At 37.9% G+C, this 27,897-nt stretch overlaps 1 protein-coding gene across 16 annotated transcripts in view; it reads left to right on the top strand.

The window, feature by feature from the left end:
* Positions 1 to 27,679, top strand: part of STS (steroid sulfatase) — a 113,598-nt gene extending 85,919 nt beyond the window's left edge. For all 16 annotated transcript variants that reach the window (XM_069770459.1, XM_069770457.1, XM_069770447.1 and 13 more), the window contains 2 exons: positions 260 to 381; positions 24,305 to 27,679. In XM_069770459.1, coding sequence (XP_069626560.1) covers positions 260 to 381; positions 24,305 to 24,687 — 505 coding nt within the window. In that variant the 3' untranslated portion in view covers positions 24,688 to 27,679. The remainder of the gene's footprint in view (positions 1 to 259; positions 382 to 24,304) is intronic.
* Positions 27,680 to 27,897: the final 218 nt, after the last annotated feature.

The following is a 27,897-nucleotide window of genomic DNA, read 5'->3' as shown; positions in this document are numbered from 1 at the left end:
GAAAAAAAAAAGAAAAAAAATATATAAAAATGGGTTGAGGAAACAACCATTCCTAATGGCAAAATGTAAAATTAATGTTTCCTTAAATAATGTAAAAATCAAAGGGGAAGAGCACCTGAGGGTTTTTCTCCAAACTGACCAACTGGGGGTGGCCATTCATATTTTTTTGTTTAAGTATTGGAAATGCAGAGTTATAATATCTTCTCAGTAAAATGAGTTTTGGGTTATTCTTCTGATTTTGAAATGCTTTCTTACTCAGAATTATTGATGGACATGATCTGATGCCCTTACTTCAAGGAAAAGTAACCAGATCCAAGCATGAATTTCTCTTCCATTACTGTAATGCATATTTAAATGCAGTGCGCTGGCATCCAGGAAACAGTAAGTAAACTTGCCTGTTCACATTTTAAATATTTCATATAATTTTTATTGCAGCTTGAAAAGAATCAAGAAAAAGCCCTGGGCTATAGTAACAAATAAATTGTTTAAAATATCTAGCCTTTATCCTTCCTTTTCACTTTTCTTTTTGCCAGAATGTGCCTATTCACCATTTTACTGTTTGACATTAGGTTTTTTGCTATGCATTAATGCTACATATCAATACAATACTGAGATCTGTGGTATCTGAAGCTATTTTTTTTTTTAAACTTGCTGTCCTGGTTTTGGCTAGGATAGAGTTAATTTTCTTTCTAGTAGCTGGTACAGTGCTATGTTTTGGGTTCAGTATGAGGAGAATGTTGATAACACACTGATGTTTTCAGGTGTTGCTAAGCAGTGTTTAGACTAAGTCAAGGATTTTTCAGCTTCTCCTGCCCAGCCAGCAAGAAGGCTGGAGGGGCACAAGAAACTGGGAGGGGACACAGCCGGGGCAGCTGACCCAAACTGGCCAAAGGGGTATTCCAGACCATGGGATGTCATGTCCAGTATAGAAACTGGGGGGAGTTGGCCGGGGCGGGGCGGGGGGCAGATCACTGCTTGGGAACTGACTGGGCATCAGTCAGCGAGTGGTGAGAAATTGCATTGTGCATCACTTGTTTTGTATATTCCCATTCTTTTATTGTTGTTGTTATTATTATTATTATTATTATTATTATTATTTTCTTCCTTTCTGTCCTATTAAACTGTCTTTATCTTGACCAATGAGTTTTACTTTTTTCTGATTCTCTTCCCCATCCCACTGGAGGTGGGAGGGAGTGGCTGCGTGGTGCTTAGTTGCTGGCTGGGGTTAAACCATGACACTTGCCCAAGAAAGAGTCTGTGTTACAGAATGAAGTAGTCAAGGTTAACTGTTACATCTTCCTGAAAACATACAGGTAACAGGATGGCTTGCTAAATAACAGCACAAGCACAGGTGATGTCAGCCTGGCCACTTTTATTATTGGGACAGCAAAGTATAGGAGAATCGCTGAGTCAGTCATAATTATCCAGTAAATGAATACAGTATTGCAGAGTCCCTTTTCATGCTTTTTATGAATGATATAATTCCACTTTGTAGGCCAAGGAAAAAAGCATCTCCCACTGATTTGTTCCTTTTTACCTAACAGCTCACTGTTTCTGGTAGCAACTTCCACATTAACCAAAGCATATTTCCCTTTCTATAAAAATCTCTGTGCTGAATGAAGTCAAACACACATTTGTCTCATCTCAGTTGACACTCAAAGTGACGACTTGTGCTACAGCTTCAAGATGATGAACCAAGACAAGCTTTGGTGTAGCATTTTTTGGTTTAAATACCTTGGGAAAGGACTTGCTTAGTTAGTAGTTAATGTGCAAACTTAAAATGAGTTGGAAACTTTATCTTGGTCATTTGTAGGCTGACTCTTTACCTGTCTTGGACTTTAAACTAGGAAAAGGGAAAATGTTACATACAACATTTATTTACCACTACTTTGCCTATATATCTTGCATTTGATAGTCATAAGGAAGAGCCAGGCAATTGGAAGACGTGGTTATCTAGTACCATTTTGTATCTGAGGTTGGATGAAATTACTCTGCGTCATGATGAGGAGCAGACAGAGCTCCAGGCAGGCAGAGAAACTCTTTTTCTCAAACATACACCTTTACAAGATGACATACCCCTTGTCTGAGGAAAGGGTCAGCTTTGTTGTTCACTGAAGGGGAGTTTAGTGGAAATGATGGGGAGCTATGAGGAGGGATTAGTCAATTGCATCTATTTGAGGGGCAACAATGTAGACTGTGATTCTCACTTTATCCTTTCTCCAAGGCAATCAAAAGAGAAAGCCCACTCAGAACTGGGCAATAACATTTTCATAACACAGGCCTGTTTTTGTATGGAAGGTTGTCATGGTTTAACATGAGCCGGCAACTAAGCCCCACACAGCTGCTCCCTCCCTCCCTCCCTGTGGGATGGGGGAGAGAATTGGAGGAGTAAAAGTGAGAAAACTCAGGGGTTGAGATGAAGACAGTTTCATAGGGAAAGCAAAAGCCACGCACGCAAGCAAAGCAAACAAAGGAATTCATTCCCCACTTCCCAAGGGCAGGCAGGTGTTCAGCCATCTCCAGGAAAGCAGGGCTTCGCCATGGGTAATGATGACTTGGGAAGGCAAACGCCATCACTCTGAACGTTCCCCCCTTCCTTCTTCTTCCCCCAGCTTTATTGGCTGATCATGATGTCATATGGTCTGGGATATTCCTTTGGTCAGTTGGGGTCAGCTGAAGCAGAAAAGGCCTTGACTATGTAAGCACTGCTCAGCAGTAATGAAAACACCTCTGTATTATCAACACTGTTTTCAGCACAATTCTAAAACATAGCCCCATACTAGCTACTATGAAAAAAAATAACTCTATCCCCGCCAAAACCAGCACAAAGGGGTTTTGATATACTACCTTGTCAGCCTACATTGTAGTCTGAGAGTAGGCAATAGCCGGATATTCCTCTTAGTCTCTTTTGTACCAATCCCCTGGGAGTGCTCAACGCTTTCTTCTTTCTTCCTTGTCCAGTCTCAGATCTTCAAAAGTGCCTTTTCCATGTAGACAATTCAATCATATTTATAAAGTTATTTGTTGCAGTCAGCTGAAAGTTTGCCCCTGTTTATCTCTCTCCCATGTGTTGTTATTGTATAAATATACTTGCATTACAGATGTACACACCTGATGCTATCTGCGTTGCTGTGGGTATTCATGTGGAAAAACAAGTATGTTGTTTTTTCTTCTGATATCTCAGCAGCTCTATATAAAGCAACCAATTAAGTTTAAAGTGCATTATATTACTAGTTAGAGTATTGTCTTCTAGCCTCCCACCACAGTTCACTCTTCACAGCTAATCTCAGGGTCCATCCATAGTCACTATATCTGCTATCATTAAGTGATATTTTAGTATGGGAAAATGAACACAAGTAAAGCAGAAATATAATGCAATGTGCTTTTTTTTTTCGTGGAGAAGCGATTATTTCAAACACTTAATTCAAAATGTTGCAGAGCTTTTGCCTAGCAGCAAAGAACTAAATTAGAAGTATCCTATAGCAACAGTTCATTCCCTATACTTAGGAATAGATCCAGGAAAGTGAATGAGGCCATGTTCATTAAAGACAGACTAGAAAGCTGGAAAATTGTGCAACTTTCATGTCACCTCAGCATGCTACTATTATCAGTACAAGGCTGTAAGTCCTCAGGGTTTGGGTACAGACTGATCACCATTCCTAACTCTACATGTATTCCATGTCAAATATGCTTTATGGCCTAAATAAGTACCACGTTCCTTCATGAGCATGCACATTTTCCAGTATCCAGAAATGACTGTAGGATCTCTCATCTTTTAGTTTCACCTTGGCAATGACTGTACTCAGGTGAATAGCACTTAATTCACAGAGGACTGCCAGAAGCACATACTTAATATTCTTAGGGATAGTCCTGAAGAGGTGATATTCCTTATCTAAGAAGAATCAGGAAATTCTTGAAAAAAATGTCATCAAGGAACAGTTGTCTCTTTCTGTGTACTGTAAATGATCTTTTAGACCAGGAAAGACCTGTGTTGTTCTTGGTCTGTGTTCCCCAGATAGTTAACAAGGTTGACTAACAGCTACTTTGGAACTGTGTAATAACATATTACCTGCAGATTATGCCTGTACGTATGGGCCAAATGCTGACCAGCGCTGCCTCCCACTAGACCTGAGGGTTAGCGGAAGAAACCGTGATAGTATGAAATGAATAACCCCAGCCATGTTCAGCATCTTCTGCACTGCTCTGGTGATGGGCCCTTATTAGAAGGACCCAATTGTCCAACTAGTCTGAGACTACATTATAGACTGCTGATCCCTGCATTAAACATGTAATTTCTATGAATTTTAAAGATGCACTTTTTGAAGAACAAAGCAGCAACAGCCAGAAATTCATAGAAGAGGAAAGCTTACAACTGTTAAGGAAAATGTTATTTATTTATTAACTAAAGTACAATCCATTCTAAATAAAGGGTAAAGGTCCATATATTGCATGTATGCACTTAATAATGCATATATTCTCATATTTCTTACTCTATTTGTTTTGTGGGAAGTCTTAGTTTGTATGTCAGCTTCAGCTTACATATTCACTTTTTTACCTAGACACTCAAAGTGTAGGATTAGCTTTGATCCTAAGGATAAATGCGTATACCAGGAAGTGAGAGGGAAGCAAAAGTTCTGCTTAGCCATTTGGTCCCTTGTTGCCTCCATCACTCCACAGTTCCCTTAGTAACTTTATCTTTGCCATTGTTAGATTTCCACTGTGCTTCAGTCCGAAACCCCTTTTTCTGACTCTTAGGCTATATCTATGAAACAGGTAAATTTAGTGTCTGTCAAATTTATAGTACATGCACACCTTTCCTTTGCTTGCAAGCTTCTGAGTCTGACTTAAGCAGGTGTGTTTCTCGCATCATTCACAGAAGGTCAGAAACTTCAGTGTGAACAATTACCATTTTACATTTATATATTTAGAGGCTAAGCATTCCTCATAACCAAATCAATACACATCTTCATTGAGATGTATTACTTAGGTCAGTTATTGCATACACAATATACTTTCCCTTTCATCAGCCCTTTGAAGGAGCATTTAGAGGACGTGCCATGCAGTGCTCTTCTCAACCAACACTTCAAAATTTGAGCCTTATCCTTTCTAGAGAGACATGAGGAAAAGAGTCTCTTTTCTACTTCCCTTCTCTTTCTCAGCCACAGTAAGCTAACACCATTTTTTTTCTTCATCTCTCTGATTCAGGTACATTTTGCCTGATACTAAAAAATAATGCACGTTATTCTTCACATTCTGAATTAAAAAAGGAATGAAATATCAGGCAATTTTCTTTGCTTATGATTCATGTCTTGCTCTCACAGACTTGTGCGTGCTGACACTTGCTATCAGTGCCTTGGAGACAGCCAAGACATACAGTCCTGGTCCTTGGAGTATGATTTCCTGTTATTTTGAAACCTCATAAATACGTGTAATTTAATTGATCTGTTAAAAATACAGAGAGGAAGACATGCTAAAACAGTGTCAGCAAAGTACTGTGATTTCCCATTATTAATGCTTATTCTCCAGGGCTGCCTGGTGTACTGTTTAAGTACCAATATATGAAAGCAACACATTTGGAAGAAAACCCAAAACTTTTCTTTCTGCCTAGTAAGGTGTAATAATTTAGGGTTTTTTAATTATTAAACATTTACATTTAAAACAAAGGAGGTGTGGGATCTGCCTTTACTTTCTTGAGCTGAGCCACCCAAAGTTTTATGTAGCTTTCTGTTGGTTGTGTGTGTCAGATGATGCTTTGGCCTATTTTAAGTCTGATCACGTGTTCTGCTAGTGCAAGTAGACCAGTACTTGTGTATTTGCTATAGTTACAATTCAGCATAACTGATTACTGAAAAACTATCAAGAGCTCTGTTTCCAGAACATTACTGGCATATGAATCAGTACTATTAAAAATGCATTGCTATGACAACTTAATTATGAGGAGAGAATTCATCAAATACAGAGCAAATCTACAGTTGAATGGAACTACTGCATCTTTCAGACTCCTCTGATTGTGTTCAAAATTTTCATTTGATGAGGAAACGTCTTGTAATCCTGTGTAATAAACATTGAGAAATGTAATGCAATGCAGTCTGTACTACAAAGAAATAATAATCTTCACAGTATTTTGGTACTTCTAATAAAAATATACTAATGTTTCTGATAAATGCTAGAATGACTTTACTGGCAGCACTTCACCTTTTCTATTTCAAGATGGATTTCATTATTCAGTGGTGAGTGTCATTCAGTAAACAAAAGAAAAAGAGACTTGCAAAGGCAAGTTAAATTGAAGCACACCAGACAATAGAACCAAACTAGCTTATTATGCAAATATAATGACTTTTAAGGACAGTAGAAGTTCACTGAAAAACTCTAAAGAGAAATATTGCACTTTGCCTGACTTAACAAATAGGATACATTTCAATTAGTGCTTATTCTGAGTTTGCTGTATGTTGTGATCTACTGCAATTACTGAAAGTAGTTCAGTCAAATTCACCAGCCAGGGCTTCTTTCTATATTCTCACAGAGTTCAGAGCTATTCTGACTCCTGGCTGTTGCAATGTCCTCCAGCATCCAACTGTCTGCAGTATTTCATGAGACATATTTTGTTCTTTGGCTAGTGATGATGCGATCTTCCCAGTCATGCATTTAGCCTTTTCTGCAGTTTCAGCTGTTACAGGTTAAAAACAAACAAAAAGAGAAGGAGAGAGGAATATTTTCTCTTTTGCAGTTTTCAGACTGGATATGTAGGATAAATTTACAGAATAGTGAGGTTTTTTAAGAGGTTCCTCCAGGTGTAGTTTCACTAAAGACATTGGAGTCATAATAAAGAGAGGACAAAGCAGGAAAAATCTGCTCAGAAGGGCCGTTTTGTAACAACTTCTGGTTTGGACAGCTACAGCCTTTCTTGTGAAATGGAATTATAATGAGATCTGTTTCTGAAGAAATGAAAGTAAGAAGAGGAATACCTTGCACTTTTCCTTACCTCTCGAAGGGATTATGATATGCACTCTCTAAAAGGTAATAAGTGTTACCTGATTAATTAAGATGGCTTGCATTATTTACAATGCTATTCTTAGCTTCATTTTTGGTAATGTCACATTGAGTCTCAATAGTTAAAAACTGTAAACTGAATTCATATGCTTAAAGAATGCTAACTTGTGAACAAAATATTGTCCTGAGAGAGAAAGTGCAGGAGACAGAGTCTAGGCAGGTAGCAAAAACTGGGAAACCTCTATGAAGCTCTACAGAACCAGCTTAATTTTTCTATGGTCAAGTTCTCAGTGTGAGAGTAGGTGAGGCTAGCAGTTGTCACTAGCAAATGGACATGCATTAATTTGTACATGACAGATATTTTGGATTGTTAGTGGCGACAATACACCTTTATTTGAAAATGCCAACCCTTTATTGTTCAGTCCTCTTGGAGCATTTAAGAAACATAATCATTCAGACATCCACAAAATAAATTAGCAGTTCTGTTTTCTGTGAAGTAGAAAATATTAGAGATATCTTTAAATATTTGGTATTTTAAAGACATCTCTTAATACTGCTTCTACTTTCTTAACATAAACAAGAAATTTCACTTCATACATTCTCTGAAGCCTCATAAGTATGTTTCCACCCTCTTTCTCATGACTCTCTTAGTAAAAGGAGAACAATTTTTTTCATTGTGTTCTTTGCCGTATGGTGAATGAATGCTATGGTAGCTTCATATGTAAACTGTGGGATGTGCTTGTCATACCCAGTAGACTCACTGGCAGAACCCATACCCTTGCCTAGGTTTTTTCTATTCTTTTCCTTGCTTCCCTGAGGAGCTTTTTCCATTTATGGTTTACTTGCCTTCTCTGTGGTGAACAAAGGACTTAGAATGCTGTTACAGATTAGTAAGGATTCACATCAACTCTGAGAATGCCAGCAGTTAGTTACTTGCTTTCATTGCTTAACAATACAAAGGAAGGTAAATTTAATAGAAGTTTGATCCAGGACTTTCTTCTTTTGCACAGCATCTTCAAAGGGAGAGATAAAACTACCATGTGACTATAACTGCTGTCAAGGAAAAATTTTGTTTTCTTACAAAGAAATATCTTTTTTTAATCAAATCTTATCGTACCAACCTCATATCTTTTCTCAGAAAAGAACAGATGGGAAAGGATAAGAAAGAAAGGATAAACATTTGAAGGAGTAAGATTTGCCTATTGTCACAAAAATTTTTGCTTTATAGCTAGAAAGAATAGACTTCTTTAGTCATAGTAAAATTGAGGTAGGAACACTTTTGTCTGAGAGAGCCATTCCCCCAGTGAAAGACCATGGTAAATGTCCTTTGACATTGTCATTATACACACAGACTTTCAGTGATCATATCATAGTGCTTTTTCTTCATATAAAAATAGCAACCATAACATACTGGTCTATTGAATCCAAGATATCCTGACCTAAATTAGTAATGTTCTTAGTGAACAGGGAAAGGTTGACAAGTTTCAGTGATCGTATAAAGGCAAAGACATTTAAAGTAGCTAATTCAGTATTATTTAAACTTCAGCTTGAATGGCTTGCTGTCAGATATTGTGTCATGCACTTGTGACAGTAGAAAAGAAAAATCTACAGACTTTTTTTTCTGTATACTCCACAGCTAACACTTAAATAGAAAAAAATGTCTGAGTTAGAACAACTGTCTGATAATTTTTTATCTATTTATAAATTTAGCAGTAGTCAAAACAAATATAAATAACAACAACTACATTAAAAAGTAGGTAAAAATGCACTGCAACTTTCAAAAATTAATTTCAGCTTACCAAGTAACATAAAAAGTGGGTCTTTAACAATTTCTGGAGCATTACACTTCCAAAAATATCTTTAGTTCAGTGTTGGATTTGAGCCTGCAGCATTCTACATGTTACATTCAGAACATAGCGCTGATTCATCCTAATTTTAAAATTGGATTCAAATGGCATATGTTGTCTTAGGCAATGTTCTTCAAGGGAAGTAGTTAATGCATGCTCAACCTACATTGAGTATTCTGTGTGCCACAGCCTGTAACATCCTATTACTCCTAGAAAATAAAGTATTTGTTTATTAGAGAAATTCCCTGGAAACCTGACTGTCACGAGCAAGGTGACTTCTCAGTATGCCATAAAAACAGTGCCATGAAAGGCAGAAGAAATAATTATAGAAGAAAACAGTGGATGCTTGGAGGGTGGGTGCACTTGGACAATATTATGCTGGAGGCCAGTGTGCATCTGTGGATGATGTGCACTCTGTACTGTGTAGTTGCTTCTAAATGTACATTGTGATCAGTACATTGAAAAGACAACACAACCAGAATTATTCAATAATCACCATAAATGTCCTCAGCCTGAGAAAAGCTCACATCCCAGTACAAACAGTGGCCTTTCTGTTGATTTCAGAGCTTTTTATGTGGTCTTAAACTATTGGAGGACACATAATGCATTACATTTTTCATGTCTCTTTTGTTAAGGCATCCAGAGTTTCCTAAAGCTAAAAGGAAGAAAAAAATCCAGCTTTTTAAAATACAAAAAATTTTTGAGTATGTATCTTTGAAAGCATTTAATCCAATTATAAATAACCATGAGAAGTGTTCGTATTTTGAAGATAGAAAATATGCAAAAGTCAACATATTACTGTGTCTCTGTAATGCAGCTTAAATGTGAAAAAGTTTATAAATCATTATCTCATAATCAAGTGAGAAAATTAAGTATGTTTGAATGCTGCAAAGGATTATTCCATTAGTGGGTACTCCTCAAACTTAAGATGTTGGCAAATGATTACCACTAACAAGGACAGTGTCTACAGGCACAACAGCCCGAGTGTTCCCCACTAAGTATTTCTTCATGTTGTCAAGCTTAATAAATCTGTGTTATTGCCACGGCATGGAAGGTTCAGCAACAGGTTTGTACCTCATCGACATGTGAACCTCAGTACTTGGCTGAGCCTGTCAATGCAGTCTCTGCCTAGACACACAAGAGGAAGTTCCCGTGACAATTATACGTCGTCTTTCCTAACCAATTTCAAGCAATTTGTTCACTTTGTGGACTAAATTGCCCTCAGATATATCCTTACCACTACTCATTGTTAGATTTTCTATTATTTCAGTTGCTACATATTTGGACAAGGTGTATGAGAACACGTTGTGTCTCAGGCAGGTAGAGGAGCACCTTTAGGAAGGCTTAAACTACCTGCATTCTTGGTCATCCGAGGATCTACATGGCTGTGTAATATGTCTGTATAGGGGCATCTTTTTCATCCTCTGACAAATTTTGTTCTGTTGATGGGGAGATGGTTGTGGAAGCAGACAACCTCTTCTAGATTTAAGTTTTTGGTCTTTTTGTGTTAGACAGACAAGAAGAAAGTAGTGATCCAAAGCTCTGAAGTTAAAACTAGACAGACCTGTGAGATTCAACAAGACAGGAAAACCTTTCAAAGTGAAGGTGAGGATCTGGGTGATAGGAAGATTGTTTACCAAGTCCATCTGACTGGCCTGACTTTCATTTGAATGCAGTTTGATTGGGAGATTTCCTAATCTCTAATCCTAACTGAATTTCAGGTTCCTTTTTATGTCTACACAGCCTAAGTGCCAAGACCTTGGTTAGGAATACTGACTCAGTATTAGTAAAGAAACAGAGTTTAAGCCTGGGCATGTTCAGTGTGAATGCCAGCCAGTTAGAGACATCTTTGGAAGTGTACAAGAAGGTTTAGCAACCATGTAAACATTGCTGAATTTGTATGTTTTAATTAATCACTAGATTGAGGTTGTGGTAAACATCTGACAGTGTGCAATCCACTATAGTATGAAGCAGAGTGGATTACTGCAAGCCACTTCTGAATGCTAAAACAAACCTGTTTTACAACTGAAAATCATTTATGTAATCAATTTTCTTTTCCATTGCAACAGATGAGGAATATGTGTATGGTAACTTGCATTGTGGAGAATAGCATAAAAATGCATAGAAGAAGGAGCCACGGTAGTGAATACAGTAGAAAAACATTTCCTGGTGTTTCCTGTTTCTGTTACTATTGTCACAGATCTTTAAGGAGTATTTTGACAAAGAAACCAGCTAAAATCGAGAAATGAAGACTGAGTTTGCAGAACTATGAATTAAAAATTGAATGTAGGCTTCAAAAGCCAAAAAGCAACTACCAGTATGCAGATGTTTGCATTTCACAATATCCTTTGAGTGCTGTCATGACTTAACTGCAGTAAGGAGGGAGGGCATATATAAAATCTATGTCTTGTCATGTAATGCCAAAAGCACTTTCAGTAGTTTTGAGGAAGCACAATGTGTAACTAAATTACTTTAGGCTGCAAGCTGGTTTATATTATATTTATTTATATTACTTCCTAAAATAATGGGTTGAAGTCCTTAAAGTAAACCATAATGTATGGGAACATGCTCTTAGACCAGTAAAAAGATGTAGGATTTCATGCTCAAGGATGAGGCTGTCTTTGTTTAACTCATCTTTGTAACTGTCTTGTGTAACAGAGCCTGGACCTCATAGTGCAACAATAAATAATAATAAAAGTTGGATTAGGTTTGTCACATAAGTGCCCTCTTCAAAGATACATTGAGGCATGCTGGAATTACTACATTGAATTATACAGTTAGTTAAAAATAGGAGATCAAGCCAAAGAGAACAAACATTGTCTCATTCACAGCAGTGGTCTACCTACCTTCCTTCAACTGTGCTTCAGAGACTGGAGAGAAAAAAAAAACCAAGAATTCATTTTGCCGCTCATGTATCATGGGGAAAAACTCAAAAAACCCCCACCCTTTGTGGCCAATTAAAATGGTCAACTAGAAGTTTTAAGTTAGAATCTGGATTGTAGTAATTTCTAGGAGAGAAATCAGACACTGCCTGAAGTCCTAGCAATTTTGTCTTTTTTACACATAAAAGTGTAAGGAGATACAATGCAGAGAATGAGATACAATGGCCGGAGTTTCCCAGCTCCATTGCTGCTTGCTTCTAGTTTGAGATAAACTCACTCCATGGCTGATTACATCTCAGCTGAGCACTTTGGACGTTGTGTAGGACTATTCTATGCTGCTAAATCTTTCTGGCAGGCCCAAGAGGTGGGAAGGGCTTTGTTCAAATACTGCACCCAGGTCCATGCACCACATAGATCAAAACCACCTGGATATACTAGGTAGTATGTCATGTATACATATCCATGTATATGCCAGAAGAAGAAAAGGCAGCAAGATTTTACTGATGGGATGTTCACTAACTGAGGAATTTATGCTTGGAGTTAGAAGATGTTGCTAAGCAGACGTGAGTTTAATCTTCAGGGACGTAAGTTCTGAATCCCGAACACTGATTTTTCTACAAGGTAGAGTTGTCCTGAACAGGACACTTCCCTTAGACTTGGCAGAACTTGATTCAGGTTTCTTCTTCCTAAAGACCTTGAGACAGCCTTAGATATATCACTCACAGTGTATCCATCAGTATCAGTGTAGCAAAGAAAGAAAAGAGTTTTTACTGTTTTGTTAAGCAACAGCACAGATCACTGAAAAAATAATTTACTCAATTTTTTTTCTCAAATAGTTTGAAGTAGGAGATTTGATGGGAATTGAGGAACATACATTCCTTGCCTAAACAATTAGTTGAGCACACAGCAGCTTCAGTCACAGATTACATTGTACTTTACTAAATTTAAGCACAAGGTTATTATTTGTATTCTTAAGCTAAGGTAGAAATACATTGTTGAACTGAAGGAAAACAAGATGAAATCATGCTCTCAGGAAATTCACAGGGATTTTAACATTTACTTCAGTGTACCACAACTCTACAAAAGGTGTAGGAAATGCAACAGGTAATTGAGGAACGAGGCAACCCAAATGAACTCTGAGACAATCATCTGCACCAAAATCTTTATTTAAGATAATTAAACTCCAGCAAAAGTTCGTGAAGGATATGTATTTGAAAAAGTTAGTAGATAAAACACTAAGTGAAAGGAGTGTGCCAATAAAATGTCTTTGTCTTCCGCAGTAAAGGAAATGAATGATAGTAGCACAAAAGTTACAATAGAAGACACCATCCATCAAGAGAGCTCTTAAAAAATACATTGTAGGGAACAATTGTGCAGTGGCAGGGGGATGAATTAGATGACAAAAAGAAAATTCATTTGAAATATCTGAAATGAGTTTTTGTTCTTATTTGCTACAATTGGAACAGAGGAGACTGCATACATTAATATGAGAAAGACACTGGCATCGCACAAGCAGAGTCGATGCAGATGTACTGTAGCTAGTGACTATATTTCAAAGGTCACAGAATGATCATTAAGGATGAGTAAGACTTACTAAAAAAAGTATACAGATGTAACGTATATGAACAAGGAAGGCAAACCTCTCTGTATTTCCTGGTTACATCAGTTAAATATGTAGGTTTTACATATACTTGAGAGGAGGAGATGTTTAACCCACTATCTGTGAACACTGTGGGATCTTCCATAAGCAGCACCCCCAGTGATATTTGATCTTAGAAAGCAAAATTGAAGATGGACTAGAGAATGCTGGAGAGACAAGAAGTTCAACTCTCTAACTTGGGGTGACACTTCACTCTAAAAGTGACTTCAACAGAACTGTAAGTGACCCCAGCCCTGGCAGTGCCTTTATTGATGAAGCAACGTCTTCCAGCACCCAAGCAGAGAGAGCAGAGCTAGGTGCTGATAACAGGGTCCACCAATAGTTCCAGGCTAGGCAAAGTGGTGGTTCAGGTTCAAAGTCCATCCCGGGAGTCCAGTCAGGAGCAGGAGCAGAGACAGAGCTGGAGGAAAGGCTACAACCTAGGGCCATCAGAGACAGGGCTGGGAACTGGCTCTCCTGCAGCACTGCTCCGGCAGGGACTGATGGCCTCGGGCTGAGCTGAAATGGGAATCCTGGTCCATGGGCAGGGTGTGAGGATGGGGTCTGCCCTAGGTCTGGGCAGGTCCAGTGAGGCTCTTTGGTGCCTTCAAGGCTCTTGACACCAGATTTTTAGCAAATTCTGAGGATGGTGGTGACAACTTGTAGATGTCTACAGTGCAAACACCTACAGCTGAGCTAGCCTGAGCTGATCACTGTCATCAAAAGAGAAACAAGCAGAATTCTTCTCACCCTAAAGCAGACTTCTAACAAAAGTAAGAAGCAGATCAGTATAGGCTGGTAACTAGCTTACATAAAGACCTCCACATTGCAGTGATCCAAAATTAGGTGAGGTGACCAGATTGTCAGATTGCATACTAAGTGTCAGCATAGCGATGACAAATAAATCCTACTCAATACCTTCAATTTAAAATTAGAAATGCCTTGCCACCTTTTTCACAATGTAAAAAAAAAAATTATTATTTTGATAAGTGTCAGGAATGACACTATGGGAGTCTTTTGAAGTTGACTGGGAATTTTAGGACCATGTCATTTAATTAGTGTCACTTTTCTTTGAAATCAGCAGAAGTTCAAATAAGGGCCTGTCTACAAATATGCAATAAATAAGATAGCCAGGTTAGACTGTGTAGTAAAATATAAAGAGTGAATTCATTTTGTAGTACAGAGCGGCATTTTATCCATGCATCAATGTCATGAAAGAACTGACAAGAATGGTCAGAAAAGAAAAACATGGATGAGATGCAGATCCTGATTTGAGTTACACTGGCATAAAGATCTTTAAAATCTAATTAAGAAAGTGCCACTTGCTTAGCTTGTTCAATTTTCTTTTTAACACAAGACTTAAACAGTCATTTACCTTGTCTGTTAGCTATCAGCTCTATGAGAATCTTTTTATTCTTTCTTACAGGTGTTGGTGGTGGTTGGGGCAGCTCTTAATGTGGAGGTATAGGTGTCCTTCCCCAAAATCACTTTATAAACTTCCTTAAGTCTCATTAAACCTCATTCCTTGTCACTAGCCTTTGTCTTAATAGCAACACACAGCAGCAAAGTAATCTATCAGAGAAATTGTACAGAAACTTGTAACAGTAAGGAACAAGTATCCATACACAGACATATCTTTTACTGATATTTACACATTTGCATGTTATAGTCTACAGCAAAGTTTTTTCTTGCGATTTCCTCAACAGTAGAAGGCAAGTGCTGCAGACCACTTTTCTGGTTTTGCAGAAAAACACTGCGGGAAAAACACTGAAGTGTCAGCGTAATGTGGATTTATGTCTGTTCTCCACTGGTTCAGCTACACAATCCCATCAAAGACTTAAATAGCATCAAGTATCTAATTCACAATATGTAGGTCACAGGAGAAAATTCACTTTTCCTTCAGTAATAACTCATGAGTCTTCAGGCTACTTACAGCACTTTTTTGTTGGACAAAGAGCAGCCCCTTTCTCCTCTCTGAACTGTGTCCTTTTATTCAGTTCTCATCCTTTTCCCATCTGTTTATTCCCTTTTCCCTCCCCACTTCTGAGCTTCTAGTCTCACTGATAGTGAATCTCCTTTTGGTTCTCTTAATTGATCAAACACTTGTGTGAGTCTTTCCCTTCTGCAACTGCAGAAGCTGTAATAAACTCTGACCCTCATGAGGGTTTTCCTGTCACTTGCCTTCTCGTTTTTTAGTCTCACAAGTTCCTTTACTTCCATTGTTCTCTCTAGAGAAGTCTCTTACCTTACAAGTGGGGTTTGATTGGGTTTTTTGGGGGGAGGGGAGTTTAAGATCTTTTTGGCTTCTTTCTTTGCTCCTGGTTTTCATCTTTGATAATATCAAGAAGACATACCTTTTTGCACTGCATGAAACATCTGAGTCACTTGTTACTGTTTCTTGCTGAAGTCCATTACAATCTTTTCATCTACTTGATTATTGGAAGATATTTTGTTTCCCCTGCTTCCTAACTTGCTTTATGAGCATCACCTTCACTCTTTGTTTGCCCTCATGGGTTTTTTTTTCCTCTCTCTCTACCTGATCTTGCCCATTTCATGGAGGTATCACAATCAAGAAAAGCCTCCAAAAATCCCAAGTTGTCTCCAAAATCCCTCGTTTGTGTTCAGTGTTTCAATCGCAACAGCTGGAGGAAGCAGAACAAGCATCAAGTGTCATTTACCTAAACCATCTCATTGGGCATTTAAATTTGCTATCTTGATCCTCAGAGCAGCTGCAGCTGAATTTGGGTGACACAGTATGGGCATATTATTTGTTAAGTGTGAAATAATATAACTGCCAAAGGCGAGAAGCGCATTTTTTAGCTTGAACAGCCCCCACAAGACTGTTTATATCAAGCTCAAGAAAATTGACCTCATCAACTGATAGACATTTCTGCTAACAATACCTAGGTAGCAAAGTGTTTCCCCTGACAAATACTGTTAGTGTGTTCTTGCCTCTGCTCTGCTCTGTGACAGTGGCAACCGAGTTATTGTTAGGCTCAGGCAGAGCTATTTATACCCTGGGACTTGCAGTGCTCCATGCCCTACCAGTGGTCCCCTACGTTGGGAGAGAGAGAAATAAAGGGAAGGAAAAAAAATAAAATTAAATCCTGTCCTTTTAAAAAAATATTTACCCTATTCCTAATCATAGGAAGAACATAAACCCAACTTCCTAGTTCAGTTGTTTAAGTTGAAGTGGAATAGAGACCTTCTCTTCTTTTTCTTTCTGTTTTTTGTCTTATTTGTACTTCCCTTTCTCCTGATTTAGATTGCAAACTAAGAGGCAGGAATGGCTGCAGCATGGAAGGCACAAGCCAAACCTCCTGTACACCAATCCAATGAATCATTCCTTATTAAAAAGAAACAGAAAAACAACCAACCAACCAAAGAGGCTCCCCCCCGCAATGTGATTATTTGGATTACTTCATGCATGACTGAACAGTTTACTAGCCAAAATTATTTTGTATTAATTGACAGACCTGAAATAATCTTTGATCATAACGATGCTGACCTCTCCATATAAGTCCTATATAAGAACAGTTAAAATGTATTAATCTCATCTATAGCCGCAGGAGACCCTTCTCTGTTCTTGTTTTTAGTAGAAAGGAGATTTTAGCAAGTTATAGCACTTCAAAAGGGTAAAGCCTGTTTTTTTACTGTGTCACACGCATGCATTCCTTAAGCTGGAAATTAGGAGGAGAGAGTCAAGGTTCTTTCCCTTTTCCATCACTTACTGTCATCTGGAGAATAGCTGAAGATCTCTGCATCCATCTTGCATGCCACCAAGACAAGAAAATCTTCCCATTGCTTTTCTAAAACCCTTCTCTTCAAACTCAAGTATTCATGCTGACTGGAGAACTGTGAAATGAAGTTTGGTTTTTGCATAGAGGTCCAAAATAGCAGACTGCTGGATTTCTCTGAAATACCTTAACCTTGAGCAGGTCCATGTGAAAACAGAAAATAGACTTCTACAAATTTTCTTAGGACTAAATTTTATAAAAGTCCCTGCTGATCATCTTTAAAAGAACATCCTGTGATACGTCCTTTTGGTGTTTAGGTTTAATTCAGGATTTTGAGGGATTTTTGCATTGTTTGAACATATACTCATTAATCACATTATTCTGCATCGCAGACCTTCAGTAAACTTCTGCTTTCCATTTCCTTAAATGTATTGGTTCCAAATGATAGGCTCATAAGAACCCTAATGAAATAAGTTTAAACTTTTCTATGCACCTCAAAACTCAACTTCCATCCTAAATGCTGGATGTTAGCATACCTCCAAGCTATCAGATAATATCCTTTTTGTAGTTCTAATTGGCTTAATACCTGCACAATTTTTCCAACTTTTCTTTCTAATAAAAACAAAGGATGCAAAGTCCTATTTACTTGCAGCTATTCACCCCAAAATTTAACACCATTTGTAATGTTTTGCTAGTTTCGGATTCTGCCAAAAAGACATGCATTTTCTAACAGTGGGACAAAAACTATTGTCATATACTTCAGATACTAAACTACACATACTATAATCTTTACAATAAACACAAAATTAAGTCATTCAGAAATTTTTTTTTATATTTAGGACTGGCTGATACTGAGATATTTGCACCATATCACTTAGAAATGGTTGCTTTCTTTAACTCAGTTTTTTTACTCTGACAAAAGGAATCCCTTTGCTATGTTGTCATTTATGGTTAACTGATTCAATATTCAAAATAAAACAAAAGAGGTTTTTTCAGATTTCCTAAGTATCCTAGTAGCTTTTTAAAAGACAAAAAAAAAAAAAAAATTAACTATCTGAAACACCCGCAAGGAAGCATAACTCATCTTTGTCCTCAACTTTTTAAAATAAAATAAATTAATATTCAGTATTCTTTGGCAGTGCATGGAACTCCAGGCTACCACATTTACAAAATTTCTACTTTTCACTTTTAAAGTAACTTTGCATAGTTATTTCTTTGTTTTTAGATGCACTTCTTGCTATTTAAAGGTTAAACATGCTATCAGTTTTCAGATTAATGATTTGGAATAGTTCATTAGCATTCAGTGTGTCAAGGGTTTTTTTGACATCCAAAATTTGAAAAATGTCTGGAGAAAATAATTTATAAACAAATTCTTGGGGGTGGTTTTGGTTGGTTCAAACTTGTCTGAAAATATTTGCAGAAGTTGCTTAGGACTTCTTTTGCATCTTTGTCTCGTACGTTTGCTCAGTATCAGGAAAATTGCTATCTGAATCTTGCAGATCTGTTCGTTTCACTCAGAATGATTGCATCCACTTTATGTAAGAGAGTAATGATTGTCCTCAATTTCTTTTCCATTAATAAAATGTGTTTCTGAAGGACAGAAAGAACAAAAGACAAAACACAATTCTGAATAGGTTTCTTTCTGCTTTTTGCCATCTTTGGCAAAGTGGCTATGCTTTGCTACATTCTTAAGTGTGTTGCTCTCTCGCTTCTTAACTGTCTCTCTTACTGACTCCAGTGGAAAACCAGTACAGGCAAATCAATACGATTTCTCTCACAAGCAATAAAATAAAGCTTTTCTGTTTTCAAGGACTTTTGAATATAGGTTGGAAATTACAAGTAATTTTTTTTGTGCCAACATTATCTTCTGTCTTCAGCATGCCATCGACTGCTGCTTGGATGAACTGAAAATTACATGGACCATTCAGCAAGTAAATAGATTCTTCAAACAAATCTTTAGCAAGTGTCTGGATTATGTGCATCAGATTACTAAGGATGGAATTTTTTTCCAGGGCAACATATATTCTTCCATTACTGTTAAGTAAGATTTCCAAATATGAGGCATAACATTGCATTATAGCACTTCCTCTTTTAGCAGCATAGTTTCTATACCCACAGATCTTCCCACTTGGGACTTTCTTCAACAAGAAAAGAAAACACTGTAAATGATCAGTCAATTCTTTTTGAAGATGATGATGAAGAATTCAGGAAAATAATTCTTTGTCAGCTGCTACCGTTCAGCAGATAATCTTCACTTTTGAACAGAATTCAGTGGAAGCTTCTTGTACCACAGCACTTACTCTAGATAATGAGGTCAGTCATGAGATTTCTGTCTTGACTTCAGCAGCCTAAGCATGGTTTCACTGTGTCTTGTATTTTTACTCCAGCAGTTGTTCAGTATGATTATTAGATATCCACCAATGCGCAATCCTTTCTGTTTTAGAGGATACTTAACACTGCAGTTTCTATCCTTAAGATTTTAAAATCACTGCTACTACTGGGGTTTTTTTATGGTTTTACTTCAAATACTGCATGTTCTGCACAGTTCTTTATGCAAGCCTCTTCTAGCAACAACAGATTCTCATAAACTAACATTATGTCTTCGAATATCACTCAGTTACTCTCCACCTACACTGGGACATAATGTGCTGTCTTTTGACTGATATAACAATATAACGTTGTAAGATACCCAGGCACTTAAAACAAGTATCTAAAAAAACCACAAATTTTCACTGAAAGAACAATGGAGTTACACATTTTTGATCTCAAGTAGCAGATTTTTATTATCTCTTTGAGGAATTCACATTGTTATAAAAACAATATGTGTATTTTCTTTATAGTAACCAAATAGTATTCTCTATGTGCTATATATAGTTCTACAACAATTTAGCAGCCGAAGCCTTTTCTGAATTGTTAAATTATTGAAGAGCTGAATGTATACACATATGTGATATCTGCTTCATATAAGGTTAGCAGAGAACCTAACAATTCTAAATGATTCTAAAGATATAGGAAGAGGGAAGAAAGGATTCAGTCTAATAACAAGAGTTATCTGAAGAATGTCATTTTCCAGTGAGTTGCAGCTTTCATCTGCTACTCTGTACAAACATTGAAGAGCTTGAGTTAGAGTGTGGGAGCTCAACCGGCTACAGAGCACACTTGAGATAAAGGAAAATTCTGTGGGCAATTTGTATTGGTACACGACGCCCAAAGGCATCTGAAGTCAAGGAGAGCCAGCTCCCCAATTTACAGTGAAGAACAGACTTGTTTAACTTGTTCTTCTACAGAAAGAAGAAACGAAATAACATGATCAAAGGAGATGACAGTAGCAGCAAACCTATAAAGCTAGTCATAGATTAAATTCAGTAAAAGTGAGGTCCAAGCAATAACACACCAATAGCTTCTATTCACTTCAAGAACTGCTTATCAGAAAACACCATTTAGCCATGACTGTTTAAGAACAGTGCTATTTTAACAGAAATGACATCCCTATCCAGTGTGTCACTTCATCTTGGAAATATTCATGTATCTTACTGAGATACTTTTACGTAATCTCATGGCTGCTACCAGTCTGTTGGAGCTACAGTTGTCTGTATGAGAGGAGAAAGAGATGGGTGAAGGATAATAAAAGAGGAGTCTGTTAGGGAGATCGAACTCTGAGCAGTTGTTCATAGCAGATTTGCTCGAACTAATTGCAACTTATTTTATTTTGAGACTATTTATATGTGCAACTTCTGTAGGTTTTGTTTTTCTTAACATGAGAAGGAAAGACATATTCTGAGAGCTGAATAGGTGAAATTGTTGGACAATTCAGAGAGCTGGAGAATTGCAGGAAAAATGGACGCTAAATAAAGTAGCTGTGAAGCCTTGGGACAGGATCTTCAAGGGTTCTGCAGGCTTAGAGCTTGCCTGCTGTTTTAGAAGAGACCTGATATACTTGACTGTGGGGGAGCCCCGACAATTTTACTACTGACTTCACTGAGGAAGAGACATATAGTTATCTTTTTATATAAAGAGAGTTTACTATCCAGATGCTTTGCAGAACAAAGGTATTGTTAATTACTGAGAGATTAATTTGATCCTTGTAGTTAACCCTCTGACAAAATGAGATTTTATATCAGCTGAGAGAGTCTGGGAGAGAGCTCTCTCTTTTTAATATCGAGCCTTATACAGTTCATCAGCTTTACAGATTAGAAGTCTGACAGCCCTTTATGTCTCCTAGTATATTACACCGGCTGCTCCACAGCCAGACACTGACAGATATGCTTTAGTTTTTATAATGCTTAGGAAATCGGTGGTTAAAGTCTGCACTGCTGTTCCTCCAGCACCACATGAAGTTCCAGATCCTCGCCGAAGCATCACTGCAGTGCAACAGATGAACATTGCACAGTAACAGACTTTGCTCTCCCAGACCTCAGTGGTTTGTGCAGTATGATCATGACATTATATAGCTGTGTAGCTGATAAACTAGCATCAGCTCTTCAAAACACTAGCGATGTGATTCAGACATGATGTGATGTCACACATGCCCTGTCCCCAACCCCACACATGATTTTGCAACAGGCCGTATGCTCTGTATATAGCCAAACCTGAAGAATTCTTTGTTCTGTAGGGAAAAAAAAAAATCACGGTACCACTTCCTTATTTCTCTCTTTTCCCCATGTCTTACCTACATGAGCTGCTTGTACTGACTTGCATTAATTCAGCATCCCCAACCTTATATTGCTATCTGTAAGCCCTTGAACTGGCCTGGTGTTACAGTGCCAAACACCAAAAAAAGTTGGCTGAAAATTTCTTTTCAATGATGTCATTTGGCACAAGAGTACCATCAAAGATAGATGTGTGGTAAGACAGCCTGACCACAAAGTTCTCATGTGCATGGCCTTACTGGAATTTCTTTTAGTTGACATTTTAATAGCTATATATATTTTTTTCTGCTCTTCTTCTATCAAGGTGTTATAGTGCCCTGAATCAAATTGTCAGGTGGGGCAAATGTTGCATGGTCTACAAAGGCACACAGTGCACTGATTAATAAAGCCCTTTGGCTTTTTCTGTTCTTCATTGACCATCTTGCCAATTAAACACTTTTAAAGAGCCTGAAGGAATGCTTAGTGTAGAATTACATACCTTCCCAGAATGTAAATTGTAAATCTCAGTAAATGAGAGGCATATTTCTGCTCTGGGAAATGTTCCATGCATAAGTTCAAAGAAATTTAAGGGGGACTGTTAGATTTTTTTTGTTTATTTTACTTCTGAGAAAACAGCAAAGAATTCAAGTATCAAACCAACCTTTCAAAATGTTATTGGGAAGGTGTATGAAGGAATGCTGTGGTGCCTTGCCTTGCCTTCCCTTTTCCCCAGGAAGACTGTGCCATTGCTGCTGTCACAGCCAGAGCCTTTAAAGCCTGCCACGTCCTATTGTCTGTGCCAGCAAGTCACTCTCAGCCTTTAAAGCTCCTTCCCCTTTGCTGACTTCCAAGCAGCATTCAGAGGGTTCTCCTAGTCTAATGTGTATAATAGCCATCACCCCTCCGACCCTGATTTAAGTGCAGACTAAGCGAACTGGAAGTCTCCAGGCTCTGTCATTGAATTGGATCCTAAAGGTAAAATCTCTTATAATGTGAAAAATGCTGTGGGATAGAAGAAGCTGTAAAGAACCTTAAGGTCACCCACTGTCCTTTAAATTCATGCTATAGACTAGAACTACAGCCTGTGACTCTTTAGTCTGCTGAAACATTTCTTTCTTTAAACCTGTTTTTATCTCTAAAATTGAGTGTGATGTAGTTACAGCATGGCATGTACCAGTTCATCGCTGCCCTTCCCACATTTTCTGGTGCTTTCCATTCTGTTGAACTGATGAATTGGTTAATGAATATTAACCACTGTGGTGCACAGAAATCTGTGACAATCTGTTACTAGATTAACAAGTTTTCTGTGAACTTAACAAAATTCAACAAAATACCAAAAAGAGTTTTTCCCCCAGTATTTAAAAAAAATGAGGTGATACAAAAAATGTTTTTCACGATAGTATGCTGAGGAATTTAAATTACTGATGAATATGTATTTCTGATGTCTGTATACACTCAAGTGGGTAGGTAGTCTGAGATCATAGACCTCAGCTCTTTAGTACCCTACTTTTATTAAGAATAAAGTACAGATTTTTGTCTCTAATTAATTATTCTCTGGTCCCTTTATGGAGAACTGTATGCTTCCCTGCGGGAGGACAGTGTGCTTCCATGGAAGTGCCTATCTGTTCCTGACTTCCCTGTCTCTTCCGTGATATTTGAGGAAAAAAGCAGCCATTTTTTGTTTATTCCTTTCTTGTTAAGTATTTTCAGATTCTCCAGTGTGCCTTCTGTTCAAGAGTGCTTCTTGCAGGAACAGATACCTGCTTATTCTTAATCCAGGAAACAATTAGTATTTTCAAACAGTGAAAATACTGACTGAAGTTACACTAGTGCAGAAAGTTCAGTTTCTGTACACAGCAAATTAAGCTGAGAGAGAATGACTAACCTATAAATGAAGACCTTTGGCTCCTATTTTACAAAGCAGAATGTCACCTAAAAATTGCACTACTGTTACCAGTTATTTATTTTTGGAAAAAACATCTAGAGGCCTAAGAAAGGAATTTAGTATCCATTATACCTTTTCATGTCATCACATTTACTAAAACGTGAAACTGTCTCCAGGTGTTTGCAATGAAAACATGTGGCAGAGGGCAATGGGTTAATACAACAAAAGAAGGAAGAGGGAAAAAGGTAAAAATGAAATTATTTTGATTAGCAAAATGAGAAGCAGACATGGCCCAACAGTGTCTGCATACGGCCAAAGGGCAAAGGTACATTTTAATAAGTCTTGCAGAAGACAGTGCAATGGCTTAGTAAATATTTATGCAAATCTTCTTAGCACTGTTTATGTAAAAATGCGAAGTTCTTTTAAGTCTTCTATGATTTAGTTAATCAGAATTCTTCCAAGGGAATGAAGTGATCATAATTATTTCATAAATATGCATAGCATGAAAATCGTCATGTTTTGCTTATTTTTGTTTTGCTCAATTTTGTTTTACTCTTTCAGTATATTGCGGTTCCTGTACAGAGCGAGGTTGTACCAAAAGACTGATTTCCCTTGGTGTAAATTAGAGTTTCATAAGACTAGGGGACTTTTAATTTGTCTTTTTATCACCAGCTGTTTTGTGTCTGTAAATTGCAGGTGAATCTGTCTGGAAAGTCGTCTTCTTCACTCCAAACTTCAGTCCTGAAGACTCCAATGGTTGCTACGATTCTCATGTTTGCTTCTGCCATGGAGGATTCATCACACAGCATGATCCCCCACTGCTCTTCGATCTTTCCAGAGACCCTGAAGAGAAAGTCCCACTGACTCCAGAAACGGAGAGCCGTTTCTACGAAATCCTCAGGGTCATACACCTAGCAGTAGACAACCACACCAGATCCCTGCACCCTGTCCCTGACCAGCTGTCATGGGACAACCTTCTCTGGAAGCCGTGGCTCCAAGTGTGCTGCTCCTCTCTCTGGCAGTCTTGCTACTGTGACTATGACTCAGAAGGGAGACTGCAAGAGGTGCATTCAGGATAAACAGGCTGTAATTCTCTTTCAGAAACTGGAACAAGAGAGTGTGGGTAGCTGACTTGCACCACTGCGGTACTAGCCTTCGGAAGGTTCATTATGTAGGAGGACCTGTCTTCAAATACATCATTGCAGTAGAAGAGAATTTCAGTCAAGAAAATGTGCCAAGAGAAGGAGGGCAAGACACACCTCTTCTGTCTTTGTAATACAAGAATCAGTATGAAGCACATGTTGCTGTCCTCATTTACAAATGGGTAGGCTGTAGGTATTTTCTAGATGAGATCATTTTCTAGATCTTCAGATTCAGCTTTTTCCTTGCACAGCAAGGAATTTACCTGTAGTTTCTGTCAATTACAGCTACTAAATGCACACTTTCCTGTCCTTTTTGCTAAGTGTTATCCACCATCAGTAGGACATAGCACCGAGAAATTGAAAATAGATAACAGTGGAGAGGTCCACCTGTGACTATAAGTTGGTAGCTCAAAGATAGTTAAAGAGCCCTGCAACAGCATCTCTGTCAACAAGCAACACAGATATGAAATAATAAACAGATTGCCAACAAGCTAACATTGCATGTGCCATAAAACTGTAGAGAACTGTGTAGTGGAAGACCTTGCATCCACATTAAAACAGTGCTCCCTGGCTAGTGTCCTACTGAATGGCAACAGCCTTTGTTTCAAAAGAAAACCGCTTCAAGTGCACCAAGTCATGTGCTTGAGTGTGTACCATAAGTCTCCATATATATATATGCAAGCAAAATTTGTAACCCCCCCCAAAACCCCCAAATCCTTCAATCCCTGTGATATAGGCACGCCTCTACAGTCATAACTCAGTTGCTAAAATGAAAGATTTGGTCCATACTTCATATCTGAGTTCCAGATTCACATGATACTACAGATATATCTTTCACTATCTACCATGCCTGTTCTTCCACCGATGACAGTAGTGTGCATCACAAATAAATAAAATTTGATCTTCCTTTAAATATCTTTGCCATCATTTAAGGTCTCTCATTTTCTGAGAAGAAAATTGGGTTTGAGCTCTTACAGCCAAATATAACTGTCTCTGAGTTCTTAACAAGGCCTTGGGAAATCTACAGTACTTCAGGGCTAATTTCTGTATCCATTTTTATCTGCATCTTATTCAGGCACATTTTCTTTCCATTCTACAAGCAGGCGAACTATTTTCTTTGGCAGATTGTACCAGAGGAGAACATACCAGCAAAATACTAAAATGATTTGATGCCTGATAATAGAAGATGACTTGCTCCTTATCAGAAAACACTAGTTAATTCCAACATTATAATGTATTAAAATCCATTTGGTGCTCAAGTGATCTGTGATGATAGTAATGCAGTAGCTTCAGTCAGCCAACATGGAGGTTGTGACCTGGTTCTTGGGAACTATTGAAGCCTGTCCTGTAAAAATACATTGTGATACATGGTATATTTCTCTGTCTGTAAAACCTAGGCTTTATTTGATTTTTTTCTGCTGCAGTTTCATTCAAAATTTCATTTTCCACAATATCCAGATGCCTGTCCTGGGAAATGTAGTACTCTTTCCTTGAAGTGCTATTTTTGATGTTTCACCTTGTGTTCATGATTGTGTATCTTAAGCATGTGCTCTGCGAGCTCTCTGTAGGTAGCAAAGTCCTGTGTGTGCTGATAAAGTTAGTCTGTTCAGGTATTTCTCTGATAACCACTCAGGACTGTTTATGTTGTACCTGGAAAGCTGTCAGATGGTCATTCATGTGGCATAATTCTCTCTTTGCTTTATTTAATCACTGAGTGTACTACATAAACTTAGGAAGAAAGATGCCTGCAGTTTGAACACAAGCACTCTTCTGCAGTGATAGTGGCTGCCTCTCGACCTCACGGCAGGATCCATACATCCCAAATTTTTGGTCCTCACCATGTGGCCCAAGAACCCCTGGGAGCTGCGGCCAGGCTGCTGGCTGCTTCGGCGCTGAGCATCACAGCATGGGGGGATGCTCTCTTCAGCTCCCATATCTCTGCTGCAGCTTACACAAACCTTTTCAAGCAAATATTCCTGCTGAAGCATATGGGAGAAAATATGTTGTGTGTTAGGTATACGGCAGTAACTCAGACAAGGTGTTTGGTGTCACTAGATCTGTTTTGTTCCCATGGTTGCTGGGCTGTGACCTTAACAGGGATCTCAATTTATATGCTCAAGGACTTCCACACATACTTCTTTTCATCAGGAAGATGCTATGTTGCTACCATTCCTTTTCTTTCTGCAGGTGCAAGAATTGTTTGTTCTGTTAGGCGCAACAGCTGTTCTGTGCTGCCTGACTGAGGTATCAAAAATGGTAATTTTTCTACTGCTCTGATTTCTTCTTGCCTGAATATGGCCTTTATATCATGCCCTCCTTGGCTTTTGGTGCCATCTCTCTAATCTCCTTTCTTAAAACATTCACACCCCTCAAATACTTTTCCACCTATTTATTTGCCACTCTGTCCTACCGTTTGCTTGTCATATTGATCACGATGGCTATTTTGCCCTCATCAATCATAAAATGAAAAGTGGTCTTTGTGAAAAGATTTGACTTCCAGGGCTCCTTGACTCTGCTAATTTCCTACTTATTCAACGTCTAGCAAGGATTAACTTTGCATTACAAAATCTAAGAAATTAAAACACACCCAAGGCACCCTGAATAATAAAAGTTATTTCTTGTTTGTAGCAAAAGCTTCATATTTTCCAAAAATATAGTTTATTACATCATTTAATATTTTGACTTAAGCAGTAAAATCTGAAATCCATTTTTACAATTGTTCCTTCAAGAAAGATTCTATTAAGAATAGGGCAGTATTTTTCATACTCTATGTTAATGCCATTTCATTTAATGCCTAAAATAAACCTTCCCTGTACTGCAAATGTATTACACCTTTCAGTACTGTACCTTCTGTTCTGGAGATGGCATGTCAGATCATGGTAATTAAAGTAGTCTTGTTTATCTGCAAAATAAAATGAGAAGCACAATATACCATTTTTGTAATAGCACTGCCTGATCTAACAAGGAAAAGTTTTGTTTTTCACAACAGGTTATTAATGGGATATACGTGATTCACAATTTATTAACACGGAATGCTCAAGGAGAATGTGCTGCTGTGGTACTTCGAGACTGACTTTCAATCTATCATTTACCAAGCATCGGTGCTGTAACTTGATGCCTGGTTGTAGAATATGTCAGTTTAAACTG

Source organism: Haliaeetus albicilla, chromosome 25 (assembly GCF_947461875.1).
Source record: "Haliaeetus albicilla chromosome 25, bHalAlb1.1, whole genome shotgun sequence".
NCBI classification, from domain to species: domain Eukaryota; kingdom Metazoa; phylum Chordata; class Aves; order Accipitriformes; family Accipitridae; genus Haliaeetus; species Haliaeetus albicilla.
Note: the sequence above shows the minus strand (reverse complement) of the source record. Positions and strands in the feature narration are given on the sequence as shown.